Raw genomic sequence first — 14,541 nt, 5'->3', positions numbered from 1 at the left:
GAGAAGCTCCAGAACCAACACTACCTCTGCCAACTCACCCTGGCCCCTCCTCTCTCCACTTTAACCACATCACAGGCAAGTGAGCCTCAGGCTTCCACCCAGCACTCACCTCATCATCTTACCCCGGGGTTCCCCACGCTTCACCTTTGCCAGGGAAGCTGGAAGTGGCTTGAAAAAGCTGGCTTAAAATTCAGCACTCAGAAAACTAAGATCATGGCATCCAGTCCCATCACTTCATGGCAAACAGATGGGAAAAAATGGAAACAGTGACAGACTTCATTTTTCTTGGGCTCCAAAATCACTGCAGATGGTGACTGCAGCCATGAAATTAAAAGACACTTGCTCCTTGGAAGAAAAGCTTTGACAAACCTAGACAGTGTACTCAAGAGCAGAGATATCACTCTGCTGACAAAGGTCCATATAGTCAAAGCTATGGTTTTTCCAGAAGTCATGTACGGATGTGAGAGTTGGACCATAAAGAAGGCTGAGTGCTGAAAAATTAATGCTTTCAAACTGTGGTGCTGGAGAAGACTCCTGAGAGTCCCTTGGACTGCAAGGAAATCAAACCAGTCCATCCTAAAGGAAATCCGCCCTGAATATTCACTGGAATGACTGATGCTGAAGCTCTAGTACTTTGGCGACCTGATGCAAAGAGCCAAGTCATTGAAAAGACCCTGATTTGGGGACAGATTGAGGGCAGGAGGAGAAGGGATGAGAGGAGGAGGATGAGATGGTTGGTTGGCATCACCGACTCAATGGACGTGAGCTTGAGGAGATTCCAGGAGGTAGTGAAGCACAGGGAGACCTGGCGTGCTGCAGTCCATGGGGTTGCAAAGAGTCAAACACGATCGAGAGACTGAACAACAACTGGAGGTGGCCACCAGATGCCACTGGGCCCCACCATGAAGGAGCTCATAATCTGAAGGCTGAACACTGTAAACATGTAGACAAACACAGTGTGGACTCGAGGTCTCACGCTCCAGCAGGTGCTTCCGGCCAGCATGTTCACCACCGCCCGCTATGGGACAGTGACGGTGAAAGGCAGCCACCCACAGAAGGGACGGGAGTTCTGCTTTGTACAAGGTTCTGCTGCACTTAGCATCAACACACGCTTGTGGAGCAGAGATGCAGAAGATATGAACACTGCAGAAAACACTTCAAGCTGCCTGGACTGACCTAGTGCTAAATGTCTTTTCAAAACATGTTATTGGAAAAATGTCAAGTGCACAGAAAAGTCAAGAGAAGACTTTAATGAACACTTTAAGCCTGTCACCTGACTCAGACACGTGTTCCTCGTGGCCACAGTGGCTCTATCTGTGTTTTGCTGATGTAGTTTAAGTTACAGACATCATGGCATTTTTACCTCTAAATATCTCATTGGGAATGTCTAAAAAATAAGGGCATTTTTCTACCTAACTCCACATGTTATTATAGCACCAAACACATTGAACAATAATTCTTGAATATGATCTAATATTCATTTCATATTCAAAAATCCCCAGTTGTCCCCAGAACACCCTCTACTGCTCGTTGGTTCAAGTAAGAATCCAAGTATGAGATCAGATCAGATCAGTCTCTCAGTCATGTCCGACTCTTTGCGACTCCATGAATCGCAGCATGCCAGGCCTCCCTGTCCATCACCAACTCCCGGAGTTCACTCAGACTCACGTCCATCGAGTCAGTGATGCCATCCAGCCATCTCATCCTCTATCGTCCCCTTCTCCTCCTGCCCTCAATCCCTCCCAGCATCAGAATCTTTTCCAATGAGTCAACTCTTTGCATGAGGTGGCCAAAGTACTGGAGTTTCAGCTTTAGCATCATTCCTTCCAAAGAAATCCCAGGGCTGATCTCCTTCACAATGGACTGGTTGGATCTCCTTGCAGTCCAAGGGACTCTCAAGAGTCTTCTCCAACACCACAGTTCAAAAGCATCAATTCTTCGGCGCTCAGCCTTCTTCACAGTCCAACTCTCACATCCATACATGACCACAGGAAAAACCATAGCCTTGACTAGACGAACCTTTGTTGGCAAAGTAATGTCTCTGCTTTTGAATATGCTATCTAGGTTGGTCATAACTTTCCTTCCAAGGAGTAAGCGTCTTTTAATTTCATGGCTGCAGTCACCATCTGCAGTGATTTTGGAGCCCAGAAAAACAAAGTCTGACACTGTTTCCACTGTTTCCCCATCTATTTCCCATGAAGTGATGGGACTGGATGCCATGATCTTCGTTTTCTGAATGTTGAGCTTTAAGCCAAACTTTTCACTCTCCACTTTCACTTTCCTCAAGAGGCTTTTGGGTTCCTCTTCACTTTCTGCCATAAGGGTGGTGTCATCTGCATATCTGAGGTTATTGATATTTCTCCCAGCAATCTTGATTCCAGCTTGTTTCTTCCAGTCCAGCGTATGAGAAGTAGGTCCCATTCTCCAAGACCCTGCTCTTTGCTGGGTTACAGCTGGGTTTCTGGCCCCATGGGTGACACTCGGCTCTTCCCAGGGCCCCACCATCTCTGCTGGCACAGACCCCTGGAGCAGAGGTGCTGGGCAGAGCTGGAGCCAGGCGTAGGGACGTGAGATGGGGTGGGATGGGTGTGAACAGCCTGGCCTCAAGTCCATGTTCTCAGCAGCGCCCTTCCCTTGCAGCCACGACTTCATTGGGGAGTTCACCACCAGCTACCGGGAGCTGGCCCGCGGGCAGAGCCAGTTCAACATCTATGAGGTGAGGTGGGCTTTGCTCTGATGATACGTAGCTTCCACAGTCTCTGAGGCCCACAGGGAGCCCGGGCTGGGGTCTTTGCATCTTCTCCTGTGAGGTGGGTGTTACTGTCCTATTTCACAGTTCAAGAGACTGAATCTCCGAGAAGTGAGGGGACTTGACCCAAGTTCAGAAAGTGGCAGAAGAGGCCAATGATCTAAATTTATCCGACTCCAGATCATTGAGTTATATTCCACACCCCCAGCCCCGAAGAGAGCTCTTCCAATCAGGCAAGGGGATAGAAGTGCTGGTGGGGCACGGTACCAGCAGGTTCCTGGCTCCAGACCCAAGGTCCTGAGTCCTCCCTTTCATCAGAGCAGTTGCAGGGCCTGCAGAATGTGTTCTCTGTCCTAGAAGGAAAGAGAGGGACAGGAGCTGGGGTGCCTCTGTCTAGACTGGGGAACCTTGGACAAGACACCCAGTCTCTTGGCAGATGAGAGCCTCTGCCCTCAGGACAGTCTCTACACTGAGCCTCTGCCTGTGTGTGCTCTTCTCTCAGGATGCGCTCCCAACCTCACAGACCAAGATCAGGCCCTGCTCTCTGGTGGCCTGTTTTCTGGCACAGAAGTGAGGCAGCTCCATGAACAGCACAGTTCATGCCAGACCCACTGAACTGCAGATGCTTGTAGCCCTCGTTTACGGCCCAGGGTTCCTATCCCAGCTCTACTGTGTATAAGCTGGGTGACCCTGGTTGAGCTCCTGCCCCACTCTGTGCCGTACACACTGAGAATTAAATTACTAGAACCACGCCTGGCCCCTGGTGAGCATTACGTCAGTGCTATCTCCTAGTATCATCTGTCGAGAGCCTGGGTGCCAGGAGATTTACATTTCACAACCGTCCTACGAGCTGGCCCTGTCCTCACGTCGCTCAGCGAGTGAAGTCGCAGAGCTGGCTTTGACTCCCATCACCGAGTCTGAGTCCCTCCTTGCGTTCCTCCCTCAACCTGTATCTCTGTCCCGAGTGGACAGGTCTTGTGTTCCAGCTGAACCGGAGCGCCCCGAGGGCAGACTAAGTGACAGCCGTTTCTGTTGCTCTATTCACGTTGGCCTGGGTCCTCGTAGGCACACAGTAGGTGCTTATACACCCACGCTGAATTCAGTTAACAAGGCTATTTGTGAGAATGGAACGTGGATGAATTGCTTTGTAAGAGCTCTGACACTCACAGTTAATTGCTTTGTTTTCTGCAAGGACAAAGGACGGAGCTGTCTCTTTTCTCCCACCCACGCAGCAGGCTCCTTCTTTCTCTGGACTCTTTCTTTTTTTTAATTTCTTTATTTTTGGCCGTGCTGGGTCTTTGTTGCTGTGTGGGCTTTTATCTAGTTGTGGCGAGCGGGGGCTACTCTCTCAGCACGTGGGCTCTAGAGCACAGTTGTGACGCAGGAGTTTAATTGCTCTGCTGCATGTGGGATCTTCCTGGATCAGGGATCGAAGCCATGTCTCCTGCATTGGCAGGCAGATTCTTTACCCCTGAGCCAGCAGGGAAGCCCCTCTCCAGACTCTCATTTACTCATTTTTTTGGCCATGCCACATGGCACATGGGATCTCAGTTTCCCAACCAGGGATTAAAGCCCACCCCCTGCATTGGAAGTGCAGTCAACCATTGGACCACGAAGGAAGTCCCTAGAGTCTTCTAAGAAAATTTTTAGGGAAGGGAAGGGGTCAGATCTCTTGGAGTCTGGCCTTCTAAGGGTGCTTGACAGGCTCAGATGAGGCCATGATCTCTCAGGCTTAAAGCAGGAAAGGTTAGATCGACTTGTTTTCTCGGTCGTTGAGCCCTGCTCCCTTGCGAACAACGAGAGAAACTGCAGCACTGGCAAGCCAAAGTGCTGTCTGCACACACTGGAAACGCTGGCAGGGAGAAAATAAATTAGATTCTGGCTGCCGAGGGGCAGGCCTGGCACTGTGGAGGGCATCTCTGGGAGGCCAGTTTAGGCTCAGGAAGGCCTTTCTAGTGTCTGAAGTGCCTGAAGAGAGAATAGGCTTCTGCCAGGAAAGACCCTCATCTCAGGCCCTGGCGTCAGCCTGGGTGTCCGCCGCAGATGCCCAGCTGTATGTGGCCACTCCTCAGACTCAGCCTCCTAAACTAATGCGCTGGCTCGAGTCCCTGCCACCCTCGTCTCCTCTGGCCCCTGGGGAGGCACCCCTGATGCCTTCTGCCCACATCCCGCGCCCAGTCCATGACTGAATCCTGCTCCTCCTGCCACCTGAATATTCTGAGCTTTGTCCCCTTCCTTCCTGTCCACCCCCACCGTCACCATCTCCCCTGTGGGGGTGGGGGGCTTTGCGACAGCCCCCTAATGGCCTTTCCGCTTCTACTCAGTAACCCAGAGCTGCCTACAAAATGGTAATTGACCACACTGCTCCCCTGCTTACTACCTGGCTGTTCACCCGCTGTCTCGGCCTGGTTCACCAAGGGGAGCAGGGAGCCTCCACCCCAACTGATGTCCGACAGGGCCCTTTACCTACAAGGAAAGGCCGAACTCCTTCACACGAGCATCATGCCCCCGCGACCTGCAATCTCTGTGCAGCTGAGGTGGGGGCGTGTATGAGCAGCCATATACATCACAGCTCTAGGAGCCCCTGGGGTCTGGCCCGTTCCCCGTCCCTCTGCCCACCCTCGCTTTCAGCCCCTTTATGCCATCTGAGGCTCTCTGAACCTCCATACTGGCTCAGTCTCTGTGGCTTCATTTGTGCTGGTGCCTCCCCGGGGCTCCCTTTGCTCTTCTTCACCTGGTTGGGCCTCTACCGGGCCTCAGAGGCGGCCTGTGATGCTCCTTCCCCAGGAAGGCCCTACCTGCACACCCACCAAGTCTGAAGAGGGTGCTCCTGTTCCCTCCTCCCCCACTAAAAACAGGCCTGTTACCTGTTTATCATACTACATGCGTGCGTGTGTGCGAAGTCGCTTTAGTCGTGTCTGACTCTTTGCGACCCCGTGGACTGTAGCCCACCAGGCTCTTCTGTCCATGGGATTCTCCAGGCAAGAATACTGGAGTGGGTTGCCATTTCCTCCTCCAGGGGACTCTTCCTGACCCAGGGGTTGAACCCACATCTCTTAGGTCTCCTGCACTGGCTTCTTTACACTAGCGCCAGCTGGGAACCCCTTATCATACTTCCTACCTCCCCCCTGCCCCGCCCCCCGCCCCAAAGACCATGACATCCTCAGGGGTGGGGGCCATGTCTTGCTCACCGTTGTGTCCAGAGCCCACAGAGCTCCTGGTCCTGGGAGCCACTCAGGGCCCCCTTGCACAGGAGGGCAGACCCCATAGCAGCCCTGGGGACCCTGGAGACGCTGGGGACGTGAGGAGAGGGAGAGGAGAAGGCTTCGAACTCCAGCCCTGGAGTGGAGAGGTTGCTGGCCCCTAGGGGGTGCTGGTCCCCTGCATGGCGTTTGGGTGCAGCAGCTTAGGGCTGGAGAGGCTGGTACATGGGGAGGCGGGGAGGGGGTGTGCGTGCCCAGTGGTGCTGGAAACCCCAGAACAAACAGGATGTTTTCTCAGTGCCCACTTCACAGGAAGATCTGGAACAAAACAATGCTTTAATATTGAAACAGTTATAATTAGAGAGTGCAAATGTGGAATACAGGCTAATTTAAAGATAACAGAAATGACTTCAAAGACATATGCTTGTGGCCAGGTCTTTTGGTGATGCCCAGACCCCCAGGAGTCCGTGTTCATTCCCCTCTGGTGGGAGAGCTGCTCTGGAGTAGATGTTTGAGATGCGGTAAATTCTAGAAGCCCCACACCCTCATGGGACAGACTGAGAGATCCAGGCACAGGGTAGTCTTGGGGCTGCAATGTGCCCAGTCTCAGTAGCCTCCCAGTGAACTGTCGTCCTACGAATCCGTCAGGCAGCACCGGGTCCGCTGCGTGGCCTTCAGACCTGTGGTGGTTCTGAGGCTGTTCTGGGTTTCTCCCCCCAGACTTCTCTCCCCCATTTCCACCTGCACAGCTTGCCAGACCTCCCACCTGAAGTTCCCACCTGTGCCTAAACTCCAGCTCTTTCTTCCTTCTGTGTCTCCCAAGTCACCCTTGACTTCCTGCTTCTCGTCTGCCCCAGGGCCACACCCAGCCCCCGACTGTTCAGAAACGCTCCTTCTTAGCTGGTAACTCGGTTTTATTTTGTTTGTTTGTTTTCTCGGCAGGTGGTAAACCCAAAAAAGAAAATGAAGAAAAAGAAATATGTGAACTCGGGCACAGTGAGTAGCCACTCCCTCTCTGAGGCGGATGTAGACTTCCTGAGCCCCACGCTGGGTCTGGTGGTCTGTGTGGCTTTACTGCAGGGCATGGGAACCAGACCTGGGGGTTAGGGGTGGGGAGGGGTGGGGAGGGGTGGGGAGGGGTGGGGCTGACAGAGCAATGGGGGTCGGGGGGATGGGCCCTGTGATTCAGGATGAAAAATCCCAGAGAGAAACTCCCGTGAGGGGCTCTTCCTGCAGGAAGGAAAAGGACTTGAACTTATTGGGCTCTTACTCTGGGAAATTCCCCATTGGGGTGCTTTTCACAGGTTGTTTCCTTAAGAGGCAGGCATTATCATCCCCTCGTCACAAGAGCGGAAACCAAGGCCTCAGGCAGGGAAGTGACTCAACCAAGGTCACAGAGCTGGAAGGTGATAGACAAGGCAGTGAGCACAACAATTAAATCCGCAGCTTGCAGCTGCTGTGGACACGGCCCCTCCTTAACCGAGACCATCCTGGGATTACCCTGGCCCAGCGGCTTCCGGCGGCTGATCTTCAGCACATTCCTGCATTTCTTCAACAAATATTTAGTGTGTACTCCTAAGTGCCAGGCACTGTTTGGGGCAGGAGGGAATAAGACTGATGCAAATCCCTGGCCCCCTGGTGCTTATTGTCTAGTTAGGGGGTGGGGACAGGAGACAAGTGCACCCACAAATACCTGTGTGCGTCGGGTGGTTGGGAGTGCTGTGGGAAAAAGTATAGTGAAGTGTGGAATCCAGAAGAATGACATGGATGATCTTACTTGCAAAGCAGAAAGAGACACAGACATAGAAAACAAACAAATACCAAGGGGTAGGGGTGGGATGAATTGGAAGACTGAGGTTTACATATACACAGTATTGATACTATGTGTAAAACAGATAACTAATGAGAACCTACTGAGTAGCACAGGTCAGTGCTCTTTGGTGACCTAAATGGGAAGAAAATCCGAAAAAGAGGGGATACATGTAAATATACAGCTGGTTCACTTTGCTATACAGAAAAAACTAACACACCATTGTAAAGCAACTATACTCCAATAAAAATTAATTTTAAAAGTATAGTGAGATAGATTGATAGAGAATGCAAGGGCCAAAACTTGCTATTTTATATAAAATAGTCAAGGAAAGCTTCTCTGAGAAGATAACCTTTAAGCAGAGATTTAAGCAAGGTGAGGGAGCTAAGGATTAAGGATATCAAGGAAAAAGAGTTCTAGCTGTAGGGATCAGCATGTGCAAAGGCCCTGAGGTAGAGCCCACCAAAGCATTTATAGAACAAACTGATGTCTTAGCAGCACAAACATACCCAAGTCTGTACCCTCTAGAGTCCCTCCCACTCTAGAGGGCCACCACCCCAGAGCAAATACAGCCAAACGCAGCCATTTGAGTCAGGGCAACGGCAACTCCAGACCAGACGAGGTCACAGGCGGGGGCCCCCAGGATTCCTCCAAGGAACCTTATTTTCTCCATCTGTAAGATGGGTCTAATATACCATCCCTACCCTGCTGAAGGCACAGGGTGGCTGTGGCAGACTCATGGGAGATGCAGGACTGTAAACTGGACTCTGCTGACCACCGCTTCTCTGATTATAACTGGTTCACATGCAGGCGTGGAGTAATATTTCTTGTCCAGAGCTGCAGGGTTTCTCAGTGGGGATGTTGTCAGCCTTTGAGGCCGAATAATTCTTTGTTTTACAGGACTTGCCCATATGTGGTGGGATGCTTAGCCTCCCTGGCCTGAGCCCATAGCTAGCAGTAGAACCCCAGTCATTGTGAGACCCCAAAGCTCTCCCTCGTGTTCCCAAATGCCCCTTGAGAGGGCAGCACATTCCCCAGCTAAGAAATATTAGATGTACAGCTAAAAATAAATAAATAAATAAGGTATGAAACCCACTGATCTCATCCAACTTTCTTGCTTTAGCGATAAAGAAACTGAGACCCAGAGAGGGGACATGATGTCTCAGGTCACACAGTGAGTTAGGGAAGGGGCAGGGCTAGGCCCAGGTCTCCTGACTTTCCTTTGATCCAGCATTTCCCAATCTTTACCATTAAAAAAAAAAAAAAATTACTCAGGGTTCAGGATCCCTATTAAAATACAGATGCCCAGGCCAGGTCCCTGGGGTTCCATTTTAGGAAACCCAGGCTGGGAGCCCAGGAATCTATATTTAGTGCTTCCCATACTTTACTTGCTATGTGCAGGATTTCCTGGGGATCTTGCTGAAATGCCAAGAGTCTGCATTTCTACCCAGCATCAGTGTGATGCTGATGTTGCTGTTCAGGGACCACACTCTGAGTACCAGGTCCCTGAGTCAATCCATATGGCCAGCCAAGTTCAGCAATTAATTGCTTCATCCCAGGGCCTGAAGCGGGATTCAACCCTGACTGCATGTTAAACTCAAGTGAGGAGCCAAAAATAAGCTAGAGCCATATCCCTACTCCAGAAAGCCTGATGATATTGGTTTGGGATCTTCAGTCCAGCCGCAAGATGTTTTAAAAGCTTCCCGTGGAGTCTAATGATCATAGAGGAGAGGCCACTGCCACAGTCCACTCCTAGAGACTAGGGAGGCTTTGTCCATCCACAGCGAAAGGGCGTCTCCAAGGCCCAACTCAGTACTCACAGACTCTCCGTTATTTGGGCTAATGGCTCATCCGCTTTGTCAAGGGGAAGCCCTACCTGGTCTCCCCACCGAGTTGATAAAGATGACAGAATCTGTACCAGTAGGGGGCGCTACAAGTCCTAGCGTGGAATTCTCTGACCCTGGTAAACTGTCCCCGCCCCATTCTCGCCTCATTTAATTGACTTTGCCAAGATTGAAGGCAGGACGAGAAAGGGATGACAGAGGATGAGATGGTTGGATGCAATCACCAACTCGATGGACATAAGTTTGAGCAAGCTCCGGGAGTTGTTGATGGACAGGGAAGCCTGGTGTGCTGCAGTCCATGGGGTCGCAAAGAGTCGGACACAACTGAGCGATTGAACTGGTCTGAACTGCCAAGCTTTCATTTGTCTCCACGATCCTAAATCATTATCATAACCCACTGCCAGGTAGTTGCCTGTCTTGGGAAAGCTGATGCCAAAGTTGGCAGGGGCATAGGTCAAGCAGCATCTGCTTAGGCAAGGGGGCCTCAGGTGCTCAGTTACCTCCAGGGAAAGGACAGGCTACTTAGGAGGGGCTTGGGTCTGAGAGGGTAGAGATCGGGCAGTGCTAGAGGAATGAGGTGGGACAAGTAAGGTTTAAAACAAGTGCAAACCAAAGAGGCATATTTCAAGATTAATGCATATGTGCATGTTCAGTCCTGTCCCAACGCTTTGTGACCCCATGGACTGTAGCCCACCAGGCTCTTCTGTCCGTGGAATTTTCCAAACAAGAACACTGGAGTGGGTTGCCATTGCCTACTCCACGGAATCTTCCCGACCCAGGGATCGACCCGGGTCTCCTACATTGGCAGGTGGATTCTTTACCACTGAGCCAACAGGAAGCCCTTCAGGATTAATAGGTAGTGGATTAATATGGAAGCACGAAGCTTGTCAGCACTGACAGATCTTAGGCCTGTGTCGGGGGGACCCCGCCTCTCCCTCCGCACCCGTGTCCACTCACAGAAAACTCAGTTCCTTGGCTTGAGCCCCTGTACTCCAGTGACAGAGACAGGGCCCTTCCAGGATGCAGTTTGGCATCAAGGTCAAGAGCACAGGGTCTGGGACCAGACAGATCTGAGTTCCCATCTTCCTTGGCCACGTCCTGGTAGTGTCCTTGGACACACTGCATCACTTCTTTGAGCCTCAGTTTCCTGGGCTGGAAAGTGGAGATAATAATAGTACTTCATAGGGTTGTCATTGGCACTGTTTGCAATGATGTGGGCGAAGCTGGCACATGCTGGGGGCTCCATCACCATCTGCAAAGCTCCCCGCACCCCCTCCCCGCTCAGTGCTCCCCGCTGACCAAGCCTCTTTTTGTTTTCAAGGTCACGCTGCTTTCCTTTGCTGTGGAGTCAGAGTGCACGTTTCTCGATTACATCAAAGGAGGGTGAGAAGAGATGCAGCCTGGTTTCTTTGGCCTCAGGGGGAGGGAAGGGGCCCACACACACGGACCTGAGCCGAACTGACCCCACCTGGCCTCTCTGAGGTCCTGGCCAGAGCCTGGGATGCTGGGCTCTGATCAGACCTCCAGCATTTGGGCTCAGACGACTCCCCAGAGCACTGTAGGGCCCTGATGTGGCTGCAGAGGGCGCTGCTGAGCCATGGGGGCTTGCTTGGGTCTTGGGCGGTCTCTGTGCCGAGGGGACCTGCAGGTGGTGGGGACTCCGTGAGACTCCATGACAAAGAGAACTAAGGGCTTAGGGAGGTGGAAAGGCCCTGATCTAGGCGTCAGGAGGCCCAGGCCCTAGGCCCCTCTTTGCCGTGAACTGGTTGGGGTACTTTGGGCATATCACTTTCCCTCCCTGGGCATCCATCTCCTCCGCTCACACGGAGAGGTTGGAATTAAGTGAGTTCTAAGGTTCCTTCCTGCTCTGAGCTTCTGATACCTATGGTCTGTCTGGGAGGCAGTGATTAACCTGCCCAGTGTCATTAGGGACCTATGAGGAACAGGAGAAACTGGGACAGAGGCCAGGGGATGATCCCACACAAGTTTAAGGAACAGAGAGAACCAGAGGGGTTGGCCTCCGGGCCAAGGCAAGCAGAGAAACCTGGAGACTCCAGCCAAACAGCTCATGAAGAAAGAGCCTGACTCTGCAGTGAGGTCCTGCCCAGCATGCTCCCTGCCAGGACAGGTGCCAGGGCAGGGGTGTGGGTAGCTGAGAGCCCACAGGTGCAGGCAGGTGAGTGACTACACCTGTCTGGAAAGGAGACAGGCGGGGCCATTGCCAAAGGTTCATCCCAGCCAAGCCAGCGCTCGGCCACCTGGTTCTCAGGGCAGAGGGAGGAGTCAGGCCCTGGGAAGCCACACGTACTCTCCCATGACGTGCCTCCCTGCTGCCTCGAGCCTGCAGCCCGCAGGCTTGCAGCTCTCCTCGTCCCCGCTGAGCACACGCCCTTACCACAGTCCCCCAGAGGCCTACCCGTCCCTCCCCAACGTCAACTCCAGCCCCTGCCCTTGCTCCTTCCCCCATCAGAACTGCTCTGTGCTCTATCCTATTGAAAAACCACCCCTGACATCCCATGGTAATTTTCAAGCAGCCCTCATCCTGTTTATCCTTCCCATTTGCATGCATACACACTAAGTCACTTCGGTTGTGCCCAACTCTGTGTGACCCTATGGGCTATATCCCGCCAGGCTCCTCTGTCCGTGGGCAGACTGCCCCCAATTTACGGGACACAGGGGGCCAGGGAAGATGATTATCTCCATTTTACAGAAGATGTCCAAGGCCACGCCGCTTAGTCAGCAGCAGGGTTCATCTCACCGTCACAGGCTGCGTTTCTTCCATAGTAATGAATCCACCAAGCTTCCCTTGTAGCTCAGTTGGTAAAGAATCTGCCTGCAATGCAGGAGACCTGGGTTCGATTCCTGGGTTTGGAAGATCCCCTGGAGAAGGAAATGGCAACCTGCTCCAGTATTCTTGCCTGGAGAACACCATGGACAGAGGAGCCTGGCGGACTACAGTCCATGGGGTCTCAAAGAGTCAGACACGACCGAGCGACTCAACCGCCACCACCACCGCCATTGAATCTGCCTCATAGCTATGAGGTGGGGTGTGAGAGAGATGGATGAGTCCAAGGGCTGGGTGCTGTGAGGTCTCGTCATCTTGCTGAGAGGGCGCTCACAGAGGCAAGCCCTGGCCCTCCTCCTCTCCTCTCTTCACACTCTGGAGAGCCTGGGTGAGGGAGCCGTCAGCTCTAGGGAGCGAGAGGCCAGTGTGCGTGTCCAGGCAGGCAGCTGATAGAGGCGTTTGTCTAGGGATTCTCTCCTCCCTCACCCACCTGGACCGGGAGGAAGGCCCTGGGTGCCTCTGTCCCCTTGTCGGAGTCGGAGATGGAACTGGTTGCTGAGCAGCCTGTCCTTGCCCTTAGGCAGGAGAGGTGAGTCTGCAGGGAGTCACTTTTCAACAGAAGTACCTGCTTTTCAGTCCTTTCCTTTCCTGAGCCATTTCAGAACCAGAGCAGGAAAGACTACTTAAGGAGTGAAAAAGCCCGCCTCTCCCTCACCTTTTTCTAATGTGGACCATTTTGTAAAGTCTTTATTGAATTTGTTACAACATTCAGTTCAGTTCAGTTGCTCAGTCATGTCTGAGTCTTTGCGACCCCATGGACTGCAGCACGCCAGGCTTCCCTGTCCATCGTCAACTCCCGGAGCTTACTCAAACTCATGTCCATTGAGTCGGTGATGCCATCCAACCAGTTCATCCTCTGTTGTCCCCTTCTCCTCCTGCCTTCAGTCTTTCCCAGCATCAGGGTCTTTTCCAATGAGTCGGTTCTTTGCATCAGATGGCCAAAATATTGGGAGTTTCAGCATCAGCATCAGTCCTTCCAATGAATATTCAGGACTAATTTCCTTTAGGATTGACTGGTTTGATCTCCTTGCAGTTCAAGGGATTCTCAAGAGTTACAACAATGCTTCTATTTTATGTTTTGTTTTTTTGGCCACGAGGCATATGGGATCTTAGCTTCCCAACCAGGCTTTGAACTCTCACCCCCTGCATTGGAAGGCGCAGTCTTAACCCCCGGACCACCAGGGAAGCCCCTTCTCTCACGCTCTATTTGGAAGAGCCAGGCTGACAGGGTCCCTCAGCTGCAGTCCCGCAGGCCAGAACCACCTCTTGCCACCTTGTGGCTCCTTCTTCCTCAGAGCTTGGCGTCTACTGAATGCTCTGGCCGAGGGCAGCAGACAAGGGGGAAGGCGTGTGGGGAGGACTCTCTCTGGCCAGCATACCCTGGGTGGGGTCTCCTGCTCACCATGTCCTTCCCCCTTCCCGAAGATGGAAGGTTCACTGAGCAGCAGCTCAGCTGTGATCAAGTGGAGCGAGAGCTGTGGTTTCTGATAGGGACTGTCTGCTCGGTGCAGGTGAGGTGAGCCCTGCGTGCGTGCTAAATCACTTTAGTCATGTGGACTCTTTGTGACCCCATGGACTGTAGTCCGCCAGGCTCCTCTGTCCATGGGGTTCTCCAAGCAAGAATACTGGAGTGGGCTGCCATGCCCTTCTCAGGGGTCTTCCTGACCCAGCGATCGAACCCGGGTCTCTTATGTCTCCTGAATTGGCAGGCGGGTTCTTTACCACTAGCGCCACCCAGGAAGCCCAAGGTGAACCTCACCGTATATCATCCATGGTCACAACTCAGAACAGAGTTTTCCCGGGTGTGATCCTAGAGCCCCCTCCTCAGAATCGCTGCTTGAAGGCAGGGGATGTTTGCTGATTCTGGGGCCCCATCTCAGACCAACTCCCTCCCTGGGAGGGAGGCCCTGGGACAGTCTTTGTAAACAAGCTCCCCTGGTGACTCTACACTCACTGTGTGTGAGAATCACAAGACTAGACTTTATCAGGGATTCGTGTCTTGTCAGCTTTGTTTTGTCAGCATCTGGCACGGAACCTAGAACAGCCAAACCCTCAGAAAGTTTTAACCCTGAATATGAATCCTCAAAACC

At 52.5% G+C, this 14,541-nt stretch overlaps 1 protein-coding gene across 3 annotated transcripts in view; it reads left to right on the top strand.

The window, feature by feature from the left end:
* CPNE5 (copine 5) overlaps window positions 1–14,541 on the top strand; it is a 102,266-nt gene that overhangs the window by 78,856 nt on the left and 8,869 nt on the right. For all 3 annotated transcript variants that reach the window (XM_027524537.1, XM_027524538.1, XM_027524539.1), the window contains 3 exons: window positions 2,641–2,716; window positions 6,895–6,948; window positions 10,928–10,989. In XM_027524537.1, coding sequence (XP_027380338.1) covers window positions 2,641–2,716; window positions 6,895–6,948; window positions 10,928–10,989 — 192 coding nt within the window. The remainder of the gene's footprint in view (window positions 1–2,640; window positions 2,717–6,894; window positions 6,949–10,927; window positions 10,990–14,541) is intronic.

This window comes from Bos indicus x Bos taurus, chromosome 23 (genome assembly GCF_003369695.1).
Source record: "Bos indicus x Bos taurus breed Angus x Brahman F1 hybrid chromosome 23, Bos_hybrid_MaternalHap_v2.0, whole genome shotgun sequence".
Classification (NCBI taxonomy): domain Eukaryota; kingdom Metazoa; phylum Chordata; class Mammalia; order Artiodactyla; family Bovidae; genus Bos; species Bos indicus x Bos taurus.
This window is presented reverse-complemented; position numbering and strand designations above follow the sequence as displayed.